General features: G+C 36.7%; 1 protein-coding gene across 1 annotated transcript; it reads left to right on the forward strand.

The window, feature by feature from the left end:
• Nucleotides 1-968: 968 nt before the first annotated feature.
• MPHOSPH9 (M-phase phosphoprotein 9) lies at nt 969-23,963 on the forward strand. Its single transcript, XM_009707991.1, has 20 exons — nt 969-1,234; nt 3,091-3,214; nt 5,477-5,567; nt 6,927-7,033; nt 7,465-7,590; nt 8,401-8,837; nt 9,743-9,901; nt 11,366-11,453; nt 12,249-12,464; nt 13,330-13,377; nt 13,750-13,814; nt 15,633-15,734; nt 17,289-17,426; nt 18,135-18,310; nt 19,099-19,263; nt 19,579-19,699; nt 20,522-20,625; nt 21,453-21,664; nt 22,209-22,277; nt 23,553-23,963. The coding sequence occupies exons 1-20, from the start codon at nt 969-971 to the stop codon at nt 23,652-23,654; spliced, it is 2,916 nt and encodes a 971-aa protein (XP_009706293.1). The 3' UTR covers nt 23,655-23,963.
• The last annotated feature ends 2,643 nt before the right edge of the window (nt 23,964-26,606 follow it).

Consider the following 26,606-nt stretch of genomic DNA (forward strand, 5'->3'; position numbering starts at 1 on the left):
TCAGTATACCAGTACACAAATGTAAAACTTAAAATTTACTTATCTAATATACTGTAATAACTCTTTGCAGACATTGCAGACTAAAGAGTAAGTAACTTGTTAAGTCTCTTCAAATGATGTAGCTATAGGTCTGCTCCACTCCATCAGATAACAAAACAATCAAAATGTAGGTCTTTGTATTATATGAACCGTGTAATGACATATTATCTAAATAAGATACTTTCAAGTTTTATGCAAATAATCTTACAGAGGTACATTATTCCTATTAGCGTAATAGAGTAATGGTTTACACTTCCATTAAAGCATCCTTGCAATCTTTAAAAATGTATATCCAAGTTATGAATTCTTTTAGACCTAAATTTAGCAAAATACTTTTGTCCACTTCTAATGATGTACCTACACAGCTTATATTTCTTTAGGTGGCTGGTAGGTAACTGTAGTTCTGAAGGCATGTAGTGAACACACGCATGCGTGGTTTTTTACACTAATAAATGACTACTGAGACCTGTAATTCACTGCATGGCATTAAGGATTGTTACCATGGAAACTTTACTGTTATGCACAGTATGCATATATCTACTTTATGCATGAGATGTCTACTCATTGAAACGTTTATTTGAAATAAGTACTCTAATTCTCTCACTAATAATATGGATTGAAGATGCATATATAAATGTGATTTGTGGCACGATCTCATAGGAATTTTGCCTTTTCTTTTTCTGTAGCTGATTCAGGATGAGATAAGGCGGTTAGTGGAATTGCAGACCAGCAACTGGGGTGCCGGCAAGAGCAGAAGTTTGCCTGCCAAGCTCACAGATACTTTTTCATCACTAGAAGGTCAAATGGGGATGCGTTCTGAAATCTTTGAAGAAAATGAGTGTGTTATCAATCAGCTTAGACCTAAGGAAGCAGAAAGTCAGCCAAATGCATCTGATCTGCATCAGGAATGTTTTGCAAATGATGCTTCAATGAATAGTGGGTATGGTACACTTTCTGCCTCCGAACTGAACTCTAGCAAATCTAACAACATTAACGAGCGCACAGCCTACATGGAGAAAACTTCACAAGGACAGGGTGATGCAGCACTATTACAGAGTGATGCAGTTGTAGCCGATCTTCAAAATAAAAGAGAACTTCTACCCCCAAAAGTAGAGGAAAATTTTTCATCAGGAAGGAATGATGTTGTAAAAAAGGAATGTAAAGTTGATGAAGCTCAATGTGGAAAAAAACCCAGGTAAGTGACAAACTTACCAAGTATGTTAATTTGTTGTAGACAGTTCCCATTCAGTAAACAGCTGTTGGTAACTGGAAACATTTAAGAATTGAATGGAACCTCTTGTTTGTAAAAAAAAGACTATGCTGCTTGGTAGTTAAAGTTTATTTGTTTAGCGTAATGTGTCTACGTGATGCATATTTGCATCTGCAGTGTTATTCTGTTGTAGATACGTTGGGGAAAAATATGAAAATCTACTTTCTTCTGCAAAGATGAGCTAAGATGCGGTTTGCATACAGTGTTTATCTATGCACCAGAATTTTAGGTACTGATTACCAAATTTATATGACTGATACTTTGCTATTGTGCTCAACCAGTCTTTTTTGCTAGCTTATATGCATGCATTACAGTAAAAATTGTATCGGACAACAGCTAAACATGTTTGGGTTTTTTTTGTTGCTCTTTGGTTTTTCTGCTCTATTCAATAGGTGAGTGGGTCTACCAAGATTTTTTTTTGAAAGATTGGCTAGCTAATTTGACAGTAATACTGACCGAGTACTGCTGTAGTTGCACAGAATTTAAGAATGTACTTTACTCTCCCAGTCAGACTGGACTGTAATGGCAGTGTATAAGAGATCTCACAGGCAGCATGTTGCCTGTGAGTCCCTGATAGTAGTTTGCAGAGATAAAAGCTTTCTGTCTGTAGGACAAACAGAGAATTGTGAAAATGACCTTGCATTTTACTAGTATATAATAAAGCATAGAACCAGCTTTTTTTAGAGGATTTGGTTTGGAAATGTGTTATCTCCACCTATAGGGTAGATCGTAATCCCATGGATCTGTATGTTCTCTGTCCTCCCTTCTGTTGGGATTTATTCCAGTATTCAATTCATGTTGTGCAGTTCTGTGATAGGGGTGGCGGCAATTCATGGACTGCCAGGGAGCTTAGAGCTGGAGAAGCTCAATTCAAGACTGTTTTTCAGTTTGAAAAACCTTTCTAAGACAAGTTTTAAAATCATTCATATATGGCTTTTTGTCCTTTTTTATAAAAAAAAAAAAAAGTGTTGCCTTTGAAATTGCTTTCTGTGTTATATTATGAGCCCGGTTGGAAGGAAGAAAGGGTTCAAGCCAAAACGGAATAGTCCGGTTAACCCAAACTGTTTTTTGGAGGGGGTTGTTTTTTTTAAAAAAATTTTAGTTGTGACCTTTTTTCATTCTTTCCAGTGTATATCCCAAACTGGGACAATATGTAGTTTTTCAAAGTGTCACTTTTTAACAGAATGGGAAAATTGTTCCACATCTACCTCTAAGAAGAATGTCAGGATGTCTCTCTGTTCTTCTGCTTTTTTTTTTTCCCATTTCCTTCTATATGTTGTTTTGATCTTCCTTTTTCTTGAAGATTCTCTTGAGTTGGAAGGTATCCTCAGTGTGTCTTAGCAGACATCATCTTTACAACCAGACTGATAACACGATAAGAAAAAACACTGCATTTCCATCCCAGCTTAATTTTGTGGTTCTGATCAGTGTCTGTTTGAACAGACCAAAAAAGAGCTGTCTGGCCAAAAATATGGAGCACTTTGTTTCATTTTTTTTGAAGTAGGAAAGCCATTTTGATTATGGGTGCGGTTCATTACCACCTTTCCTTTCAGTGATTTGTTTGTGGACTTGTTGTTTTGTTTTCCTCAAAAAAAGAGCAAGAGCCCTAAAACATTTCAGCATTTGTTACTTCACATTGTTTCTCAAAAAATACAGGAAGGCAGTTGAGTTTTAGTGCTTATGTTTCACCTTGAGGAAGAAATTGATTTCTGTAGGGATCATGTGCGCACTGAAAAGGGCATGTGTACTTAAGGTATATGTGTGTGTTTCTTACCATCTAGTAAATCTTTAACATCATGGGCACAGAAGTTGAAACAAAACCAATCAAAAAGAATAAACGCAGAAGAAGTATGTGTGAACTCTATGCAAGAAGATGAGCAAACAAAGCAATTACCCCTTCAGAATGTAAGTCTCTTTTTTTTTTTTTTTTCTAATTTTATTCTTGTCACTGGTATTTTTTCAGTGTTACGGTATGTTCTGATTCAGCATGTGCTTTAAGCATTTGAGTAGTGGTGGTCCCATTCATATGTTTAAAGTTCATGTGGGCAGAGTTTACTTCTTGGATCATTCTATACTTACTGGCATACCTATTTTGGCTTATTTTATTCCTTGCCCAGTTTTTTTTGTCTTAACTTTCCTAAGTGACACGTGTTCTTTCTTTATAGAGGTAATAGCCACATTGTCAATTGAAGCTTCAGGTCATGGTAATTTATTGTGTCCTATAATTTTTGGAAGGATCTTTGATTTCAGCTGGTCACGTCTCTTTTTGAACACAGAACTCCTTGTGTATGGAGACATTAGCCACTTTGTTCAGGACTGATAGTATTCTTCCAGACTGGGATTTTAAGTTGCAGGGATTTTTTGTTTAGTTTGGTTTTGGCTTTTTTAGTGTTCTTAGCAGTCTCTTATGCTAAAATCCAAACATGTTTGTTTCCCTTTTCTCTTTTGGTATTGTTTATGTAAGAATAATACATTCTCTTATGCCTCTGTGACTATGATTTGACTAAATTGAACTACTCCAAGCACAGTTACAGCACTGGTTACTAAAAGTAACCAACCCCTACAATAGACATTTAGGAAACTTAATTGGCTCTTTAGAACCATTTGTAGTAATATCTGTTGCTGTGGCTGCTGAATCGACTCAGAATACTTCTTTCTTAAAAAGAATTTGGTTCACCACCCCATATTCTTGAGTTAATAATTGTGTATGTCCATAAACCTGATAATTTTGGGAAGGGAAGTTTAATCACGTATAATATTTCTGATCCAAAATGACATTATGCAACATGATTGTATGAGAAATCTTTATACATGTAATTATGAAGTTTTAGAATTACTTACAGTATATTAATTGTCACAAACCTCTCTCCTTATGCTATTTTAAAGGAAATATTTCCTGAAACTCTGTGAATGACTCCACCTACAAGAGAATAGGAGAACTAGCAAATATGAATCACTTGATTCAAGGCAGGGTCTGTTTTCTTTGCTGTGGTCACTTTGAAGGTGATCCAGAAAGGGTAAAAGTAACTGTTTGGACTTGCTCTCTGTAGTTGTCTCTTATTGTCAGTGGAAACAAGATGTTACTCTAAGGAGATATTTTAAACCAGGAGGCAAATCTATCTGCTGTGGATCGTCACTTTTCTCTCTCAGCTTTTGAAAATACCTTTATCTTTCTATTCCTTTTTACGAATTCAGTTGATACCCCTTCATTTTCCTTTCTTCCTCCTTAGGCAAAGGAGAATACCTAAATAAAAACATTAAGAGGGAGAAAATAGCCTTGAGGTGAGATGGTACTTCATGCAAAAACTTGAAAACCTTTAGTTCAAAATTTTTTTTTTTTCCTTGCTTACTTTTGTTAACTCAATGGTTACTATCCTGTTTTAGTCCTTAGCTGTATGAACTATATAAATTTGCCAAGTAGCATGACTGTTAAGCTACTGTAATGGAACAAAAAGCCCTAAGTATGGTAGAAAAGTGCAATGTGAGATGACCGTTTTAAAGTTAGCTGCCCTTACTTGGTTGCTTTTGTACCGCTGTGTTATATGAATGACACTTCTTCCTTTGCTTAAGGAAGAGGAGAGTTGTAGCAAATCTGAAATTATATAAACTTTTTCCCATGTATTGGTCCCACCCTTTTCAAAGTTGTTTCTATAATTAGGTGGGGAGGTTGCTTAGAAAGTTTGGAGTGATGAGAAGAAGGGTGTGTAATATCTTGTCTATCTGAGATGACAGAGTTTACCGCTGGATTTGTGGTAGGTGGAGTCATAACAGCTGAATATAAGAAATTCCAATCTTAGGATGAGGAAAGAGTAACACTTTATTGGTAAGTCATCCCTTGCACCTTTTAAGGAGCAAGAAAATTTAGATGACTGTCCAGAATGTGTATTTTAGTAACAGTTGATCTCAAAAATGCTCCACAAGTGGACAGGCACATGACTTAGAAAATACCAGTATCTTTTAATTAAGTGGCTTAGCTTAGTTCCCCTTTTGGCTGTGATTGTCCTGAGTGTAAATTGTACAGGTTTGGATCATGCTGTATAATTAAATTTAATCTCTTTGCTTAAAAAGACTAATAACATTTACGTGCAACTTTTTAAATTGTACCCTTAACTCTTTTCCTTGCCTTGCGATTTTCCTTAGAAATTTGTTTTTCCTTTGTAATTTTAGACAAACCTTACTGATGCTGCTTTGCCACCTTACACTTTTTACCTCAATCAACCGAATGGAAGTCCGAATTCCTTAGTGTCTGAAGCTTCAGGTATAGTTGATTTCTTCTACTTAAATTTTCTTGTCTTTTGAATTCTTGTTTTTTAAAACTTTTTTTAAAATGAGTAACTAGGGAGCTGATGAGGTAACTTTGGGGAGGTGACGAGGGTTTGAGCACCAACAAGTTATTAGACTTTGATACAGCAAAATTCTGCTCTTCCTGCTCTGGTGTTTCAAAATGGTGATCACTCCTGTGTATCACTGCTGGCAGGTGTAGGACGCGCAGCAATTTTTTTCTTCAACTTTCTTAACGTTTCAAAGCTGAGCTTTATGTTTAAGACTGCTTCATAATGTAATTACTATTAAAATCATGGTAGAGTATCAAATGATCTTTCAAATATTGGCATCATTGGTCTAGTAATCACAGGAGTGCATGGTAGTAGAGGCAGAATTCCTGTAAGCCAAAGGCGTGATTCAATAATTGTGTGAATGGACAAGCACACAATAATGCAGTGTGTAATGTGGTGATTCTTTAATTGGGAGGAAGGGGGGAGATGTTAGTTTTTTGTGTGTTTTGGTATGGTTTTGCTTTTGTTGTGTCAGGGTGTGTGCGTGAGAGGTGGTTGGTAGTGGTTTTTATGTTTTTGAGGGTTTGGGGTTTTGTTTGGTTGTCAGTTTGTTGTTTTGTTTTTTGTTTGTGTGGGTGTTTGGTGGTGTGTGTGTGGTGTGTTTTGTTTTGTTTTTTTTTTTTTTTAAAGCCAGAAAACTAATTCACATTTTTTTGATCGTAACAGGGTGGATTCATTTCAGTAACAAACAGGGGCACAGAGATGCAGCCCTGCAAACTGTGTATATATATTGCTTCTTCACAACCCATTGAGAGAGGGACAAATATAAGAAATTGAAGTGGGATTGAAACTGTATCTGTTCCTCTTGTGCCAACGCTCTTAGTCCTGATAGTCTGTGTTTTTGCATGCTATAGAATGCTCTTGAGTAGCAAACCGAAGAGTTTGTATTATCAAGTGGCTGCCTCGTATTATTCCTTGGGTAATACAGGTTTTAAGTGCTATTCTGGAATCATTAGAAATATAAAAGCTTGTGCTAAATGAGGATTTGTCCCTTGAACACCAAAAGGTAAAATCTATATGTTTTCACTGATTTATAGCTTTTGTTACTGATGCTGTGTGATGTAACACTGATCATGTTGCTTGTGCTTTGCATTGAGATTTTTCTAACTTCTGGTAACAAATGCTTTAGTGAGATCCTTAAACAACAGATGCAAATAATTAATACAGCATTTTTGTTAGCTGACAAAGTAACATTTTAGTAATGGATTTTGGGTTTCTTGTTCTACAGCTGAGCTTGAAATTTGTAATTTTTTTCTTTTTCTTTCAATGTTTCTTCTTACCAGGATTTTCGTACTGGAAATTAGATGAAAAGGAGATGTATCACTCTTTACCAGAGAATTTTAGAAGTGAGTTCGCTGATATTTTCTCCACAAAAGAATCCCCAGATCAGGTAAACTTTGTGTTTTAAAAGTTGTCTTATAGTTGCTTGTCATCTTTGCTTTTTTCCTATGATGGAAAGAATCAGCCCTCCAGAAGCTAACTTTTCTGTGAGAAGTCTTTTGTTAACTTGGTCTCTCATATTGTATTCCTTCATTATTCATTTACCACTGCTAATGCCAGTTGGAATTTATTGACCTTCTTTTGTCATTTAAAAGAAATGGTGTGTATAGGAGATGAAAAGAGACTAACTAGTATATTAAAGATGTATGTGCCTCATTAAAGAGGCTCATAAAGAGGCACCTCATTAAACTGGGTGCATTGAATAAAGCTGCCTTCTATTCTGAACTGCTTTATTAGCTAAACCCACCCCGTTTGCTTGTGTATATTGGGGATGGAGGGTTGTGTTCAGAAAAAGTAATGTAGCAATTTTACCTGTTGAAGTTGTCTTCTGCTGATGAAACGAAGTTGTCGTCGTTGAAGGATATTTATCATAAAAGACAAAGAGAAAACAAGCAGCTGCCAGACCAGAATTTTATGCCTTCTTCCCAGTCAAGTCACCCACCAGAGGTAACATTAATTTCTTTACTTCACGTCTCACTTTGAAGATCCGTAGGTTACAGGCTGGTTTCACATTAATTGGCCCCTGCTGCCACCTCCAGTATTATGCTGGAACAGCGATTCGTGCAGCTGTGTGATGAACCAGATTGGGAAGGGATCCAGCTGAAAAGAACCTCTAAGAATACCCTGGGTAAACAAGCGCCTTTGCCACACAACCTTGAGGATGACGCAGGGATGAATCTGCTTATGCTGAGGCTGCAGCTGATGAAATGCACATGGAACTGCAGTCGCAGGAGCAGCGTTTTCTTACTACTTACCATAAGACAAGTTTGTTCTGCCTGTGAAACAGAAGAGGCACAGGTTGTAGAAATATTCTTTATCATATCTGTTTCTCTATACAGCTTTCAGTCTTGTACAAAATCCAATAATGATGGCTACTATGTGACTATCTTGTTTATATAATCTATCAAGTGATTTTCCTAGCCTTAACAAAGTTATTGTTTCAACCTACAAGCAGATATCATAGTCCTATTTACATAGTTGAAACCTCAAAGGTTTTCTAGACAGCTATAGATGTCGGATATGTCTTTTATTCTTAGTGGAAACTTAGAAGCTCAAGTTGCAGGCATTGGGAATATGTATCGTCATCTAAGCTGTTACAGGTCCCTTCATCTTGCTTGTCACTACCAAATGATTGTAGTAATATTCCATATAATTCCTGCAATATATTATATAGATTACTGATGTCTTCAGATAAACTCCGTTTACAAGAGCGAAAGTTAAATCACAGGTTTTTTCAGCATTATAATTTATTTCTAGATCTTGACATTGGACCCAACCCTGCATATGAAACCAGGTCAGCAGAACCCAGGACATGGTTTTTTCAGTATTCCTGAAGAGACTACTCCTTTTTCTCCAGACTCTATGGCGGAGCCTAGACTTTCAAGTCACTGTGACACAGACTCTTTTTCACAGACAAACCATTCATCTCAGTTAGCTGATTCTCAAAAATACTCTGCCAGCAGCAGAGCTGTGCATTTGGACCTCCGGAGAAATCACCCATTCCAAAATGAAAATAAGATGAGCTGTCCCTTTCCAATGGCATATATGGGTACTGATAATAATAATTTAGTGAACACTGAGGAGGAAGCAACATTGACTCTAACTTCATCTTCTATGACTCAGTGTGCTGACAACAGTTCGCAAGAATATAATCTTTCAGTGACATCTGTTGAAGATCCTGTGTTAATGTCAAAGTAAGTAGTGTTTTTGTTTTTGTTTTTTAAAATGATGTAGAGTTGGTACTTTCGTGAAAGAAGTGAAATTTAACAATACTGGTAAAACAAAGAAAATATGTGAGTTCAGTTTGCTTAGAACATTTCTCCCCTGAAGTACAGATCACATGCAAATAGAACAGTTATTTTCTACTTCATACAATTGTCTGTCTTTAGACTGTACTGTTTAATCTTCTTTAGACTATACTGTTTAATCGAAGGCACAATATTTGTGCTCTGTCTTCCTTGGATGTCAAAGCCTTGATTGGAAGGCAAAATGATTTTCTACGTTTTAATGCTTTGGTTATTTCTTTTTGTATGTTGAAATAAAAATATATACTTCCTTCATAGGCTGTATGAGGGAACTAATTTAGGCAGAGAATTTCAAAGTTCTGTGGGGGTTATGTTTTCCTATTTGGAGTCAAATGGTGAGAGAAGAACAGAATTACTGTGCTTAGGAAAAATAAATATCCTCCATTCACTGTTGAAGCTCGCATGATTTGCATATGGACAAGCAGACATGGCATATATTCCACGTGTGAGGGCTTCTGTAGGGGTCATAGTTTCAAGATAGTTCAGTATTTGGGTTTTCTTATTTTAATTTTACATGCATAGTTTCTAGTGCATAGCAAAGGACAGAAGAGAGTGTAGAGCTTTGTATTGTGTTTGTAAATATTATTAATGTTTGTATTAATGTGAGGACTTCTATGCAAGCCTTAGGTGTGTGACACCACTGCCTTAGATGATGAAGCCTTCTTTGCTTTAATTTGAATACAACAAAGTTCTGTAAGAGAGATATATGCTGAGTTCATTATGTGTGAATGAATACAGCAATGCACGGTCCTGTGGATAGCTGGAAATTTTTTTGTTCTTAATTTTGAAAATAGGATTAGGCAGAACTTGAGAGAAAAACATGCTCGACACATAGCTGATCTACGAGCTTACTATGACTCTGAGATACAGAGCTTAAAACAGCAGCTAGAGGCAAGCCATAAAACTGCTTCATCGGAAGACTTGACGAAAATCAATCAGAATCTTGCTGACAGGTACTGTTTGTCCTTACTTGTCCTCTTCCTCTGTTACATAGTATTCTTTCCACTTTAAAAACTGAGTGCTTATTGAGAATATCTTGAAAAGTTTATGTTGCTCTTCAATTCTGAGATCTCATGCATCTATGATGCTAATATTTTCCTATTAGATATACATTTTGCATTATTTAATGCAGCTGTTTAAGATAATTTAAAATTATTGTTAGACAGCCAGTGTGATGTTTGCACCAGAGGTCTTGTTTGACCTGATTTTTGCTGAAGCCAGTATAAGTTTTGCTCGAGAAAGGCTAGCAGGCAGAGGTATTCCTAAGCAATTTGTAGTGGAACTATATCTATGTTGTAAGATAGTGCTCACCTGTCATGCTGGTGAACATCATCCTTCTTTACCTTTCATGTCAAAACTACAGATGATGTAGGACCAGTCTTGAATTCATTGGTAGCTTTCTAAAGCCAATTTGCCAGCCAATGCTCTTTAACCAGATATTAATACTGGAGTCTGTGTGCCTCACCCGTATATTCTGTTAGGTATAGCTTGAATGTTTGCTGTACCTAGAAGTTCGATGTGATTTTTATAGAATTATCGCCAGTCCAAATACATATTGCAAATTTAGACAGCTAAAATACTTTACAAAATTTATGCCCTTCAGAATAGTTGAAAAGGTGCGTAGCTGGGACTCTTTTGTACTTACCTTCCAGCGCTAGCGTGTTCTAACTGTTAAAAGTGACTTCTGAGCAGTCATTTATTGAGTTAAAGTAACTTGCGGTATGATTTAGCCTGGAGAAGAGGAGACTGAAGAGAGACCTTATCGCCCTCTACAACGACCTGAAAGGAGGTTGTAGCGAGGTGGGGGTTGGTCTCTTCTCCCCAGTAACTAGCGACAGGACAAGAGGAAACGGTCTCAAGTTGCACCAGGGGAGGTTCAGGCTGGACATTAGGAAGAATTTCTTCACTGTAAGAGTCGTTAAGTGTTGGAACGGGCTCCCCAGGGAGGTGGTGGACTCGCCATCCCTGGAGGTGTTCAAAAAACGTTTAGATGTGGTGCTTCGAGACATGGTTTAGTGGGCATGTTGGTGTTGGGTAGATGGTTGGACTTGATGATCTTTGAGGTCTCTTCCAACCACGACGATTCTATGATTCTGTGATTTCAGTCATTAATTATCATACATCATCATCAATTAGCTGAGGTGGAACTCTGCTCTGGTGCATCTCAGCTGCTTTTGGTTCTGCAGCGCTTACGCTTTGAGCCATCTGGAGTCTCTGCACATGTTCTGGGTTTGCTGCTTGCCCGCCATGAGCACCACAGCTGGGTGCTCGCTGCAATGGCCGAAGACTATGGGAGGAGGTCACAGACTGGGCCTCAAAATTCACAGAGACGCTGAAGGAAGGAAAGAAGGCTATAAAATATGGATTTACTATTTTAAAACTTCAAGAGACTTTTGTAATCTCTGTGTTCCAAATAGGTGTGACCAATTAGATTCGGCTCTGAATGAAGCAAGTGCTCGCATAAAAGCCCTTGAAAATAAGAATAATATGCTAGAAAAGCAAGTGGTAAGTATATGTTCTTAAATCAAATTGCTTTTTAACTAAAAGGGTAAGAGAATGCACTTGTTTGTTGTTAAGCTGATCTGTGCTTCCCTATCTTTCTCTTTTTATTTTCAACCTTTCTCCTTAATATATGACATCAGCCAATATGTTACACCAGTGACTTTCCTAGCTGAGTTTCTTAACACTCCCTACTTGAATCACCCTCACTTTTTCTCATGAGCAACCTTTCCAGGTTAACAGGGATTGAACAAAGTTTAAGAGTGAAATGTTGTGATGCATTTATGACGTCTCTCTTGTAGATTTTTTTTTTTTAATTTAATTTAATTACTTTCTCTTTGATTTCTTATTAGAGCTGTGATAAATGCACATCTCATCTGCACTGGGGCAAGAATATTCTAAGTATATTTATACGGTCTTTCTGGCTAGGTCAGACCAGTTTGCTTATGACTGCATAGCTGCATTTATTGGTCAAGGAACAGGACACTTTGTTGTGGAAGTTAGACACCTGGAGAGACTAATTCATTCTGCCTTTTTGAGACATTTTTGTATGCTGGGAAGCAAGACAATCAGTTTGGATTAGAGGCCTAACCTGTAGATATTTTAGGTCCTATAAAATAAATACATCTTTTGAGTTTTTAGTCTTCATTCTTTATATGTCACAGAAATGAGCAAAAATCTTGTTTAGTTCGTGTAGAGATGTACCCTTGTTTTCTGCTTAGATGGCTTTAGATTATGCTTTGTACTGAAATAAAAAAATCTGCTAGGTAAGCATTATAATGTATGTTTTTTCTCCTACAGGCAGATTGGAGAGAACGCTTTTATGCAGTCAGTAATACTTCCAAAGTTTTGCAAGAACGTATTGAAGAAATGCGCACAAATAATAAAGAGAAGGATAACACTATCAGTCGACTAAAATCAAGGCTTAAAGATCTACAGGAAGCATTTGAAAAGGCTTACAAGTTATCTGATAATAAAAATACAAGGCTAAAGGAAGAAAATAAAATGTTTCAAAATGTAAATAAGAATACAGGCAATGGTGTTTACAGTTGCACGGCATGTTACGAACACAGCGAGTCCTGGGTGTTTTGGAAAACTACTCAAAGTTCACTGTTGTAAAGTCTTAATGCACAACTAAGAGAACAGAAATCATTTAGCTGACTAGTAGGCTAGGTGTTAGGTGATACTACAGTCCTCATAGATATTTAAAAAGAATTATTAAAGACAGCAAGTGTGCGCTTGATGTGGTAACACTTGTCATACTGTGTCTCAGGTATTTTATTACTCTGTGTGCTGTTTTATTTTTAGAGGTATTACAGGAAATTATTTTTGAAAGTTATTTTTTCCTCTCAAGCTTAGTGGGGATGGACTGAATTTTTCATAAGTCATCATAACTTGCTAAAACTGTTAATTGTGCGTAATTTTTAGACTGAATGAAAGGAATTGTTCCTCTGATTCTTCAGTAATAGTTTTATGGAATGTTTAAATGGATTGGCAAAATGGTTATTAGCTGGAAAAGCTACTTCATGCTTTAACTCCTTTTTTACAATTAAGATTTCAAAGCACAAAGTCAGCTTTAAAGTCAGTGAGGAATTTTACTGGTTCATTCAGCTCCTTCAGTTTCTTTAAAGATAAATCATTTGAAAATTAGAAATACATTGTGTAGGCAGCTCTGTCTCCTCTTGTCCTGTTTGTAACTTTTTGTTCCCATTAGAAGATGCTAGAACTTAGCAAATACTATTAAAGTACGTTCTGTATTGCCTGCAGTGCTTCTGTGTATGTTGGACAAGCAATTCAGATGATTTTACAGCAGTCAACGAAACTGTTAATTATATATGGTCTCAGTGTGGGTTTGTGTGTTCATTTTTTTGTTTTGTTTTAGCTTTTAGGAGAATACGAGTCCCTTGGAAAAGAACATGAAAGAGTAAAGGTAAGTACACACTACTTAATTAAAAACCAGACATGCAAAATATGTGATAATGTGCCATAGAATTCACTGAATTAACTTAAGTTTTTTTGAAAAAGTTGAAACAGAAAGATCCATATTTATTTTAACTGATAGCTTCTTACTACATCTTCAGAGCCCTGGAGGGAAGAGGAGGGAGTTTGGAATGTATTGTTTTCCAGTCACTGACAGCAAAAATACTGCAAAGCCAAAGAAATTTAATGGACCTCTCTTTCAAATAGGAAGGTGTATTTACTGTGTTGTTTTCAAGGCTGATGTGGAGTACTCATTGTTCTTTTTATACGTTTTTGTAGTTTCTAGGCTTTTGAGTTTGTTTTTTTTATTGTGTACTTGTAGGATACGTTAAATACAACTGAAAACAAATTGCTTGATGCAAACACGCAGATTTCTGATTTGAAAAGGTAAATGTGAAGCTGTCTTTTATTCCTATTTTAACAATACAAAATATAGGCTATGGTCTAAACATTTACTCCTGGATTATGAAGGCTGTAGATCTTGCAAGTTTAATTACATCTTATGAATCATTTTGTGTTGCTTTATGTTACTTTATACACACTGTAAAAATCTTGTTATTTTAGGATATGTGGGTTTTTTCTACTTCCTCAATCACAGTATCTTCCGGTGGGATGTAATTAATTGCTTCCTTTCTGATGGTTGTCACTCAGCTAGCCCAGCGAGTCCACTGCTCAAGCTTTTACTGCTACAGTTGTCCTCTCAGGAACCCCCATCTTCAGCTAACCAGTCTCTGTTCTGGTTTTCAGGAGCGAGGATGCTGACAGGAGTTTGCTGTTCAAGATTTTGGCTCATAAGCATGAATAAAGGACAGAAAGGTGTTCCATGTATAGAGCAGGAACGCTATCTCCTGTGGATGTCCCTCATGCTACCTGGATCTATTTTTTGGTTAGGAGAACAGAAATCCATTGAGCTTTATCCTTTCTGGGTAGACCCTAGGCAAGATATATGTGACCATCAAGGGGTTTACAATTATAAACATATCTTCTAGTTTGGGATTTCTCAGCCACTCCTTGTCAAGGTTCTTAAACAGCACACCTTTTCAGGAAAGTCTAGAGATGGGAGGAGAGAACATCTGAGAGGGCTCTAGGGCAGACATTGTGGAACTGTAATGAGGTGACGTTTCACGTCATTCATCTCCCTCTGAGCTTCTTTTGTGGGTATGTGCTGTCATATTTTCCTTTGATGTTTTTGTATGAGCAGCTGAAACCCAGACTGTCAGGAAAAGATTTTTTTTTTTATTATTTTTTTTTTAATGCGTGGTTTTTGATGGTTCTTCTAGAAAAGTGGCTACAAGTTTCACCTCAAAATTAATTCCAAACGTCATTGCCACCAAGCATTAACCTGTGCATAGTCTTCAGCCAAAAGCAGGAAAATAGCAAATGTGATACTCGGGACATGTCACAGTCCTTTACTTTTCTGCTCAGATCACCTGATTTTTCAAGGAGAACAATAGAAAGAATGAATAGAATAGAAAGAAAGGAATAGAAGGAAGCCAAAAACATTTTTTTTGCCTTCAATTTCTATTGGGACTGTTGAGGAAATTAAGATAATGTGAAGGACAGTTCAGTTGAGTATTTCTATTGGTACTTCTATTTTTTTCCTGCCTGATTCTCGATGCTGCCAGTTAGTGACCATTCCGAACTGGGAAAATTGTAGTGGAAAAGAAGATTTTTATACCCTGCTCCAAAAACCTGTATTTCTGTTCTCAAAGTGGGGAATGCCTAAGATTGTATTGTATTGCCAAGGGCTAGTTCACTGAAGATGTGGACTGTGGTATGTGGGAGAGGAAAATCATGTGAAGAGCCTGAGCAGCAGATTGCTGGAGTTGCCTGAGTGACACACAGGAGAAGGAGCCACTCATTAAATCCAGAGTCAGGGAGACCTCTGTATAAGTACATCATTTCAAGGAGGAAAAATGTTCTTGGTTTGGTTTCCCCAGCCCCTCTGAGGTGCATGCTTTGATCCACAGCAATATCTCCTGGTTCTGTCTTTCTAGCTTGGGTTACCTAACTTATTTAAGTTAGAACTCAAATACATATTTATATACATATTTATATAGATAGACAGATAAAAATGTAGTAGTTGCTCTTGTTCTTCTGCTTCATCCAGGATATCTGAATAAAAATTAGCTAACTTTAAAATATGATATATCTTTTATATAATTTAAATCATCTTATAATGCATCTTTGCTACTTCTGCATTAGGACAATTTCAAAACTTGAAGCTCAGCTCAAGCAAGTAGAACATGAAAATATGCTGAAACTTCGCCAGATTACCGAAAGTCGTTTAAGAACTTCTTGTGCCAAGTGAGTGAATATTCCAACAATGTGAAAACAGATCATGTGTTTTAGAATACTTTTTAACGTGTTTTGGTGAAAAATGGATCAAGATGATGTCAGGTGGTAGGCTGAACTGGATTAACATATGCAACATAATTCAGAGAGTTCACTTGCCAAGAAATTATGAAAAACAAATACTTTGGATAATATATGTGTGGCTTGGCAGACTGTCTCTAGTCTTCCCAAATGAGTGTTTAATAGGTCTCAATTGCTCAGCTAAATAGGGATTCCCATGCTCAACAAAGATCTTGGGAATAAAATTTAATAGTCCAATTAGAGATTGGAGGTTTTCTTTGTGTCTTTGTCATTGATTTGAAAGGCTGATTACTACGTTTTATGTTTCTAAATATAGTTTGTACAGGTTTCCTGAGAGTAGAGTGGAAGTTCAGTTAGAATGCATGCTCTAGTTTGAATTGTGAATTTACGTTAAGAAAATTAAAGTTGGCCTGTGTTCTGGGTGTTTTTTTTTTGTTGTTGGGTGTTGTTTTTTTTTTTTAATGTTTTAAAGACCTCAAAAGCTTTGTCCCTCTTTGTTTTATTACTTAGTTATGGCTGCTTCGGTGTCTCTCCCAGTTCAGCACTGGTGCTGTGAAGCCCAAAATGATAATGTAATGTGTGTTGTGGATGTCCGTTTGTATATATTGAACAGTAGTATTTTGGGGGGAACTGACTTTTGATGATTATACAGATGCAAGTAATTTATGTATTAATATATTACAGGGACAGATTTCTGCTTAGAGCTATTTTAATATTTATGAACAAGATCCCTCAACAACGAACAGAAAAAAGGAAGACCCGAACATGGCAGACCATGTTCGTCAGGGAGGAGGATGTAAGAGCCAGTATAGATTTGGAAGTTAATCTGTCCCTAACTAATCTCAAAGGCTCAAAGAAAGCCTCATTCCAATTGAATGGACAGCAGGATAGATTTACAGAATAGTAGTTACGATTCATAGCTTGTGTAAACAAGAACCCTTTTTTCCTAATTATCCTCTACGTTCCTGTGTATAAAAATCACATTTTTCTTTGATATTTAAGACAATAATGTGCTCATTGATGCTTATTAGTTAATATTTATCACTCTCAGGTAATCAACAGTGACTTTTTCTTGTTTGTGTTTTTGGGTTTTATTTTTCTAATACATGGTGTCAGAAGGAAAGCTGGGGTCAGATGCTAGTTGAGAACTACTTGTTACCCAAAGCTCAGTCTGAGTAAGCAGCATTAAATTACAAGAAGATCTTTGGGGAGTTCTGTGTTCTGAGCAACCTCAACATAGGATTTTTTAAAAATATTTTATTTTTACTTTACAAACATGTTTTAAAAAGCAGTTATTTTTTCCACAGTATTTACAAGTTTATTGTATATTTGTTACTGTTTCTATTTAGCTAGAATAAATACCTGGATCTTCTTCATATTTTTCTTAAACAAAACAAAAAAAAAACCAAAACAAAAAAAACCAAAACAAAACCAAAAAAACCCCTCCAAAGCCTTTCACAACTTCGAAGTTTTTTGTTCCTACAGTAAGTTGGCAACTCCTGATGTCAGCAGGCGAAAGTTGTTGATACCAGGAGCGGAGTATTCAATCTTCACTGGCCAGCCTTTGGAAGTGCAGGAAAGCCCCAAAGATAACAGATTAGAAGAAACCTATGTTCCTTCTAGGTGAGTTGGCTTCCTTCAGTCTCCACTATGGTGTAAAGTTGAATGCTTCTAAAAACAGTTTTATCCAGAATTGACTAGACTAGTATTTCTAGATTTTGTACTCGTTAAATAGAGTTCTAAAAAAATTTCTGCATGTTGTAGATGCTACACAATTGCTTAAAAACAAACAGCCTTTTTGCTTCACTAACCTGGTATGAAACAAGCAGCAGCAGCCTTCAGTACCTTCCTTGAAATATGAGAAAGCTTCAACTGCATCTTGTGCCACTGTCTTTATGCTCTCCATGGTTGTGTCCAATTCTACTCTGAGTTTGGACACTGTGTGCTCTGTTGTATTGGATGTAAGCTGTAGCGGTTGGCTGCAGCTTTTCACCAGTGTGAAGCTTCAGGTGTAATTTAGGGTGTAATTTAGTAGTTTGCCTTCTTACTCCGAAGTTTCTAAAACTGTCAGGCCTTATTTAGTTCTAAGAACATGTCAGGTCACCAGACTTAATTTACAGTGTTCAACTTCAGATTCCTGAATTGGCTATACCACAATCCTCTGAGGTTCTTGGACGAAATTAGAAAGCACCCTTAAAATTCTTGGTTTGATGACTGTAAATCTCAAACTCAATTTCTCTAGGTTTTTGTTTATTCAGCTAGTATTTGTATATATGAAATAAAGCAAAAAAATTTGATCCTTTTTACTTCTACCGCTTCACATTCTTTAAGGCACCATTCTCCTCCTGAAAAAGACTCCTCACAGGAAGACTCTTCAACAAACACAACAGAAGAGAAAGAAAATGAGAGATCAGAAGCACCAATTATAAAAGCCTTTAAAGAACTTGAAGAAGGAAAAGCATTTAAAGACTGGGGTACACAGACAGAAAAAGAAGATACATCAGCTAGTAACTCTTGTTTTTATATTCCTCAACTTGTCTTTACTGGCTTTTCTTTATTTGCATGTCTTTTGGTTTTGTTATTCTCAGCATTAAAACCCATCAGGTTTGAGTGATGGGTTAAAAACAGTCTTAGCCTGCAAACTTCTGGAGTTTTCCTAAGGAAATTCAAAATGATATAGCTGAGTGACTTGTTTAAAATAGAGGGAATGCAAAGGTTGCTGTTAGGTCTCAAGCTAGAGAGTAGTTAATGTCCTTTTTCTAAGAATATCTCGGTATTTATAAACAGTTAATAGAATCCTAACAAAGCTCTGGCTGGCTGAACATCCATTTTAGTTTTCTTCTCATGGTAGTGTATCAGCATGTTACTAAGAAAGCTGGCATGTGTACGGTAGGACTGCACTGAACTGTGCTAACGACACTGATGTAGGAAGCCTTGTAGTTGAAAAACATTGAGTCTTTCTTAAATGCTTGTATTCTTGGTTCAGGCAGGTACTCCAACGCTCTTTCCCAAAAGATACTTTTGTCCTGCTTTCCACTGTCTCTTTATTAAATCAGTGTTACTTAGCATCATTTCTCCCACACGTGCTGCAAAACATCCTTTTTCATTAGTTGAACTATCTGTTTCATGAATATGATGAGCAGGAAGCGAGACTTGAGCAAAACAGCGCAAATATGTTGATGTGAGGCAGGCTAAGTGCAGTCTTTGTACAGTAAAAGCTAAGTACGGGAGAGTATTTGTCAGTTCTTGTATTGAAAAAGATTGATTAACGTAAGAACTTTTTCCTTTTAATTAGAAACATCAAATCGACGTCAAACTATTGGGTTTGTTGAAACTTCTTTAGTTGCTAACCGATCCCCAGAGAAAGGTAAAGACCAACACAGACCAAAACGGTACAGCTCCCCTTCTGGCCAGAGGTCATCATCCCTTCCTCCTTCAAACAGGAAATCAAATACTCCAAGTAAGTGCTTTTCTGAAGTTTAGTTTGTGTTACTCAAAGTAGAAAGAAATAATGAAAGGCTGCTCTAGAAGAAAGAAAATAAAGATAGGATTTCTGCATTATTCGAACAGATAGTCTGGGAAAAAAGCTTGTCTATAATCATAGAAAATGTGAGATTTCTAAGTTTATTTTCATTTTCCTATGTTGTGCTGCACTTTTAATCTAATTTAAATGAACATGTAGACAGCTTTTGAGATCTAAGCATCTGATCACGTGAGTGGGAGATACTACATTGGGAGAAGTTTTAGGTAGTTAAACATACTTTGCCTTTTGCAGCAAGAAGAGAAATTATGTTAGCACCAGTGTCTGTGACGTACAGCCCAAAACGATCTCCAAAAGAAAACCTCTCCCCTGGATTTAGCCATTTGCTTAGCAAAAATGAAAACACAGTGACAAGGTATGAGTCTTGTGAATATAATCACGTTCTGATAATAATTATAGCAGCAGTATGTTTATGCAGCCTTAATGGTGCTGTTTCTTGTTCATTAAAAGTCCTAGAAAATGAGTCATGAAGATTTCTGAATATAAAGCTAAGTTTAACTTTAAAATCTGGCAAGAAAAATCTAGAATGATTTCCCGTCTTTAGCGTTCACCAAGATGAGATGATGTTGGGTTTACTATTGACACAACATTGAGCAGTGACAAAGAAGTTATAGAAGAATTGCTCTGTGGAGTAAATCCAGCCTTACATGCCGCTTAGCAGGAGCTGTAAATAAAAGCTGAAAGTAGTTACCTACCTACCTGTCATGGCACGTACAAACATGTTAAAAAAATTAAATAAACCTAACTTGCGGCTAACGGTACTAGATACTATGCTTTCTATAGAGATCTTTGCTTGACAAGGCTTGTAGATTTTGAGAACATACTTAGCTGCAAGATTAAAGTGTAGGACATGTGCATGAGGAAGAAGAAATATCTAGCACCACTTTGGTGGTTCTTTAGGATGACAACATGGGAGCTTAGTGTGTTCAGGAGTGACAGCTTGGCCTGCTTCTGAAAGAAAGTCACATGAATGAGGTATTTTGGTGTGTGCAAATAGGAGTATATTGGGGTATGGTACTATGAGCAGGAACCAGAAGACTTGCAATGCAATCAAATGGGATAGAAATTGTTTTATAAAAAAGTGTTTATTTAACCAAAATGTGCAAAAGTAGAAAATACTGTATTGCTTGATACATGATTTCTAGCAAGTAATTGTTGTGTGCTTCTTGCTCTGTAGATTTGATGTACTTCTAGATGACCTGGAAACTGGTCCTACATCTAGTTTACAGCACAATAATCCGAGAAAAAGGCTCCAGTTTCTCTCACTAGATGATGTAGAAGGTAATCTCTCAAAGTGAGGGAAAACTGCTCTTCATTTTTTTTTACCATAATTTCTTCCACATTTGTAACAGCTGCTTAAATAGAAAGCTGACGCTTTAATCTATGATGTCCAACTTTTAAAAATCCTCTAAATCTTGTCTTATTCCTGTAGATAGAGAAATGCCATTCATACAGTGTTTTATATATATATGTGTGTGTGCACAAACACAGCAGAACAGCAAAAATAATTGAATTAAGAAGGGCAATATGTTTTCCTATGCTTAACTCAGTTACACGATGCATATCTTATTAGGGTCTATACTAAGATGTACATACTCAGTCGTACTAATAAAATTCTATTGCTAAACATTGCATAACAGATAGCAAAGAGTAACTATAATAAAGCCAGTTGTTTCAGATTTTTTAAATGATTGATTGGACCAAATCTTTTCTCACTTTTGTAATTCGTGTCACAATGTTCTGCTTTTGTTTTTATTAACGCATCTATTTAGACTAGTGCTTTCATGACAACTAGTCCACTTGCTGATATTTAGAAATGTTGTACCAGTAAAAGTGATTCCTAATTAGCACAGTACAGTCATCTGTTTGTTAACCAAAAACTATGCTGTGTTATAAAGATCACTTGAAAGATGACCCATACAAATGTTTTGCATTCTTCTGGGAGGTTTGCTTAAGGCAAGCTAATGAGGCTTTGCTAGTCACTGTCCTCAGTTTATATACCTCCAAGATCACACTGCTTTTCTTGTTATTAGTTTCTTTCTCTATCGTATGTAATAATTTCACAGACAACTACAAAACAAATAAAAAGACCCCTATCTTGTTTATAGGAAGGCACCACTCAGGTATCAGACAGAGCTCATGTGCTGAATCCATCAATACTGGAATGAAGAAAGCAACGGCTTGGGATGAGAGGACCGTAGCACCAAAATATGAGCCAGTCCCATCGCCTTGTGAGGGGGACTTCAAATACACAGCAACGATTAAGACTCTGGCTGAAACAGAGAGGCTTTTTGATGAGCTGACTCAAGAAAAGCAACAGGCAAAGATTATTTTTATTTTAAAGTTGTGATGAAACGTAATTGTTGTTTGAGAGGTGAGGGATGTAGCCATATACCTATGCAATACATGGCTGAAATTCATGCACAATTTCTAGTCTTACCCTAGAAATGTGCCATTATCATCCCCTGCGCAACTGCCCATATTCCAGTCCTTTTCTGTCCCTAACTTCATTAAGAGAGAGTCATTTTTACATAAACACAGTGTAAATGGAAGGGCTGGAGTGAATTTACTTTCTTCCTTAGTGGACAATGCTTTAAATCAGCCTTTCAAACACGGAAGGTTATTCTGGCAAGCAAGAGTGCTCTATTCAAAAAGATCCTTGAAAGGGTCTGCTTATGGATGTTAACTTTTGTATCAGTTTTGTGTGGCACAGTATTATGGTAACATAAGTTAGTGTTTAAGTACAAGACTGGATGTGTATCTGTAATCTATACACCTCACCTCTCTTTTTGTAAGATGACTTAGGAAGGCTTATATTGGCTCTTGAAACTATAATTTACAGCTGAAGTATTTTCTGTTATTAGATTGAGGCTGCATTGAGTCGAATACCTTGTTCTCATGGAAGAATGACCTTGCAAGCAAGATTAAATCAGGTGAAAAACCTTTTACATATGACTGTTCTCTTAAGCTGCTCTTCAACAGTTTGAGAATATATAGCGAAGATAAAAGTTCCGGTATATACTAAGCATGATTACTATGGGGATTTTTCCATACCACTGAGAACTGTTCCTGACTATGGCTGAATTTTGAATCTGTGTGAAAGATGTGCTCTGTTCTCTAGACTTCACTGCATTAGAAGATAATTGGGAAGTTACTGCCAGTTAATTGTAAACACACTCTGACTTACTACGTGAAAGGTGTAAGTCTGGATAATTTGTATGCAAGTGATTCAGAAAAGGATAATTAGCCCTGCAAACATTTGATTTGTACCCCCTGCTGCCACAAACTTTTTTGTGTCTGTGTGTGTGTTATGCATATAAAGAAAAAGTAGTGTGTGTATACGTATATACACATACTGCATAGTGTCTATTCTGCATAAGCCTGTTTATATCTTCTTGTTTTTGTACATGGGATGCATTTTTCCAAATTACTGCAAGAATAGTGTATTCTGGCAATAAAGGCTAAGAGGTAGATAAAAGGAATACATTAAGAAAATGCCACGACTATGAAATAGATCCCTGAAGCTGGAGAGAGGATGTTGTGCTGTAGAAGAAAGTGTAAAGTTTAGTTCTTGTTCGGTTGTTTTTTGTCTAGTTGAAAGTATAAAGAAGAAAATGAGACAAAAATAAGTAGTGTAGGTAGAATACAGGAGAGTCCCTCTTTGAAAAGCTCTGCAGACTCTTTTAATAAAAACAAATGTCTGAGAGTTGTATGTTAGAGGTCTCTGTGAAGCCTACAACTTCAGCATTTCCAAAATTGTAATCCTAGGGCTTTTTATCAGTTTATCAATTTGAAAGTAAAAGTGCATTCTGATAAATCAATACCACCACTCACTACAGTGGTCAGCTGTTTCCTAAATCCATCTCCCTAATTATCAGCCTGTCCTAATTCTTGTCAAGTTTATATCTTGGAGTTTCATAAGTCACATGGAAAAAAAACAAAACACCTGAAACAGTTGTGTTTGGTTTTTTTTAAAAAAAAAAAAGCCAACAACCCACGAAAACACACACATACATAAAAATAATAAGAAAAGTTTATAGGCCTGGCTCTAGTTTTTGGGTGCTAACAGAATGCTAGTATTGCGTCAAAGGATACCAGTTGATTACAGCAATAATAGTAGTTTTTCCATTTTAGGAGGATCATTGGATTTTGTATGTTATTAAACATTTTTTTTTCTTTTTCTTTCTTTCTTTAACTGTTTCTTTTAGGAAGCCCTGGAAGATCGCTTGGAAAGGATTAATAGGCATTTGGGGTCAATACGCATGACTCTGAAAAGATTTCATGTTTTACGTACCTCTGTGAATCTTTGACAATTCTCTCTCGAATGCAGATATGCTTCTTTTTTTTTTTGCACTAATATGTAATTATGCACTCAGTAAATGCAAATTTGTTTTGTATTTTTATAAACCCTCAAGAGTAGTTTTACAACCATGTTACCCTTTACAAACAGCAATATTTTGTACTTCAAACAGCCACCTATATTTTAAACATATTTTTGTTACACTTGAGAACTCAATGTTTATCCTGTATTGTAATATTTTTAGAAATATTAATTATTTTTAAATAGTGATACTCAATTTATAATAAGAAACTAAAAGGCAGCTTGTTTTCAGAAAACGATAGTGTTATCTTTTTGCACTTTGTTTTCCTCACCATTTTATAAATATTTATGGTATGATGTAAATATTAGCCAGTAGGAAATTTTGAACTTTAATACAAAAAGCAAGATGCATTACCTGTGTTGATAACTACTGTTACATTGTAAATCCTTTTAATTTAAACCTTATAACATGCATATTTTTCATTGTGACAGAACTGTGAGCAATACTTTCTTTATGGCTGGCTAGCTGCAAATTGGTACGTGTTTTGCTAGTTTGGTTGCCACTGGCTGCATTAGGAAAATATTGCTCTAAATTATTTGATGTCTCCCAACAGTTGCAGTGAGTAGCGTTTTGGTACCGTGAATACCAGGATTGACGAGACTGACAGCAGCCATCCTGTCTCCCAGTGAGCAACTCCACTCCAGCTGCCACTCCAGGACTGTAACTACTTAATCAAAGTTACTGTTTTAGTATGCCAGACTGGGGTTTGTGCCACGCCAGTGCTCTGATTGTGTACATTTCCAAATCAAATCCAAGCTGTATTTGTGAACCTGCGTGCATTTTTCTTGGTGAAAAACAGATTGCTAGTTGGCATATTGCTGAATTACTGTCCAACATTGATATTTTAGTTTGTATTTTAATATTAAATAAATGTTTAATTAGATTCTTTCCTCTTGCCCAAGAACAATAATAGGTTCTGGGATATTACATCAGCGATAATGTAGGTTTTAATCATATTGTGTGTTTCAAATTGTGTCCTTGTTCAAGATGTTTAGCCACCAATGATGTGATTATACGGCCAGAATAGCTGTCATAAAGGAAGCTTGTGAAGGTCTGATTCTAAAATTAGAGTGCTGTGTTTTAAGATATTTGATGAAGAACTGTCTTACCCATGCACAGTCTTTTTGAAAGATTGTATTTTTTGCAGCCACTTCTGCCCTGCAGGTTCTTTTAGTACAAGATCAGAGTTGGGGAGAAGTCAAGGACGTTAGTTACTCATTTTCCCCTTTACTCTAAAATGTAGAAATTGGGCCTGAGTGCTTGGAGATATTTCCAGGCTACACAAATAGCTGTAAAATTTTGATGGTATTCCATATTCTTACTTCTAAGTTTTAGTTTTAAGTTTTAAGAGGTTAAGGGAGGAAAAAAAGAGTCTTGACTTCCCTGTGCAGCTCTGCTATTTAGCTGAAGAAGTTTTCTCGCCATTTTAACAGGTACAATTTAAAAGTATTTTTCAAAAGTATCATTCAGCTAGCAGGATTTTTGCAAGGAATGCATCACAGGAAAATTTAATGAGTCCACTAATGGTCTTGTTTTCTTTCATCAGCACTACAGCAAAAACAATCAAAATTTTCCTGACAGACGTTAGAAACAAGTTCAGCTCTTTCATTGCCTTACCTTATAACCTCCTTTTATCTCCACACCATTCTTTCCAGTGCTATTGATATTCATGCTCTCTTTTTTTTATTACATCCAGAAAACTGAGTTGTGAGTCAGAATTTTTTTTTTTTAATCAAAAGTCCTCCTCCATCTGTTGGAGCTCTTTAGGCTATTTCTGATCTGTTGGAGTACTTGAGGCTATTTCTGTTCTATTATAACACTGAAGGAGGAGGAAAAAAAGTGCATTGCTCTTAGTAAACTTCTAGGACAACCTTCTCAGATAAAGGTCTGACTTGGTGTGACCTGTTCTGTATGGTGCCCTCAGCCTGATTCTTCAGAGGGGCAGAGGTCTGCAGTTTTGGAATCAGTCAGTGGGAGGCCTGAATGCTCGGTGGTTCTGAAAATCGGACGCGAAGCACCGAAAGAAGTGGGGTACATGAAGTGTGTGTTTGCTGTGGAAAATGTGACTGCGCTGGCATGCAGCTGGATGCTGTCTTTTTTTTTTTTTTAAATATTTTTTAAAATTCTTCCCCTTAACACAAGCAAATTGCCTTGTTCCATATTCAGGGACAAATAACGACTTCCAGAGACCTAGAAGCTTACACTGCCTCTGAAGAGAACTTTAATCGTCTTCCTCTTGCATTCTTACACCTGACACCTCTCAGCTATGTAGGCATTTATCGCCTTTCCAGATGTACTAGGTTTTGCCTAGAGCCCCAGGCTTTGTTCTGTCTCAGACTGCCCTTGCAAGACACTCCCATGCATAGTTTTCTCTGATAATAAACATTACAACTCCTTCAGCTCTGAGATTTAACCTTTCGAATATAGAATTTCTATTTGTCCACATCTCTAAAAAGCAAATGTTGTTTTTTTAAGAAAGGGTCTCTTTGTACCATTGATAGCTTTAGGTATAATCTGCCTTGCAGTGGGAACTTTGTCTCTAAAAAGAGCTATAATGCAGGACTAGAACTTACTGTGGCAATGCAGGTACTGGTTACAAAACAAACTTGTTTACTAGGCAGGGTAGCTCTGGCTTTGTGGGGGTAGCTCACAGGAGCACAGGTAACCACACAGGCTGGGGCCTGAGAAAGCAGAAAGGGGAGTAGATCGTGGTGAGGTGCGGGGGAGTCCATGAGGATGAGGGCAAAGAGCTTGGAGCATCGGCTGTGCAGCTCTCTTAAAGCTGGTTGGTTTGGAATTCTCCAGGACTTAAGGGGCTGATTGCTGGTGGGATTTTGCATTTGCAGAGTGGAACAGAAGCAGTGAAGGGATGCATTAAAA

This window comes from Cariama cristata, unplaced genomic scaffold, assembly GCF_000690535.1.
Source record: "Cariama cristata isolate BGI_N322 unplaced genomic scaffold, ASM69053v1 scaffold23359, whole genome shotgun sequence".
NCBI lineage: Eukaryota > Metazoa > Chordata > Aves > Cariamiformes > Cariamidae > Cariama > Cariama cristata.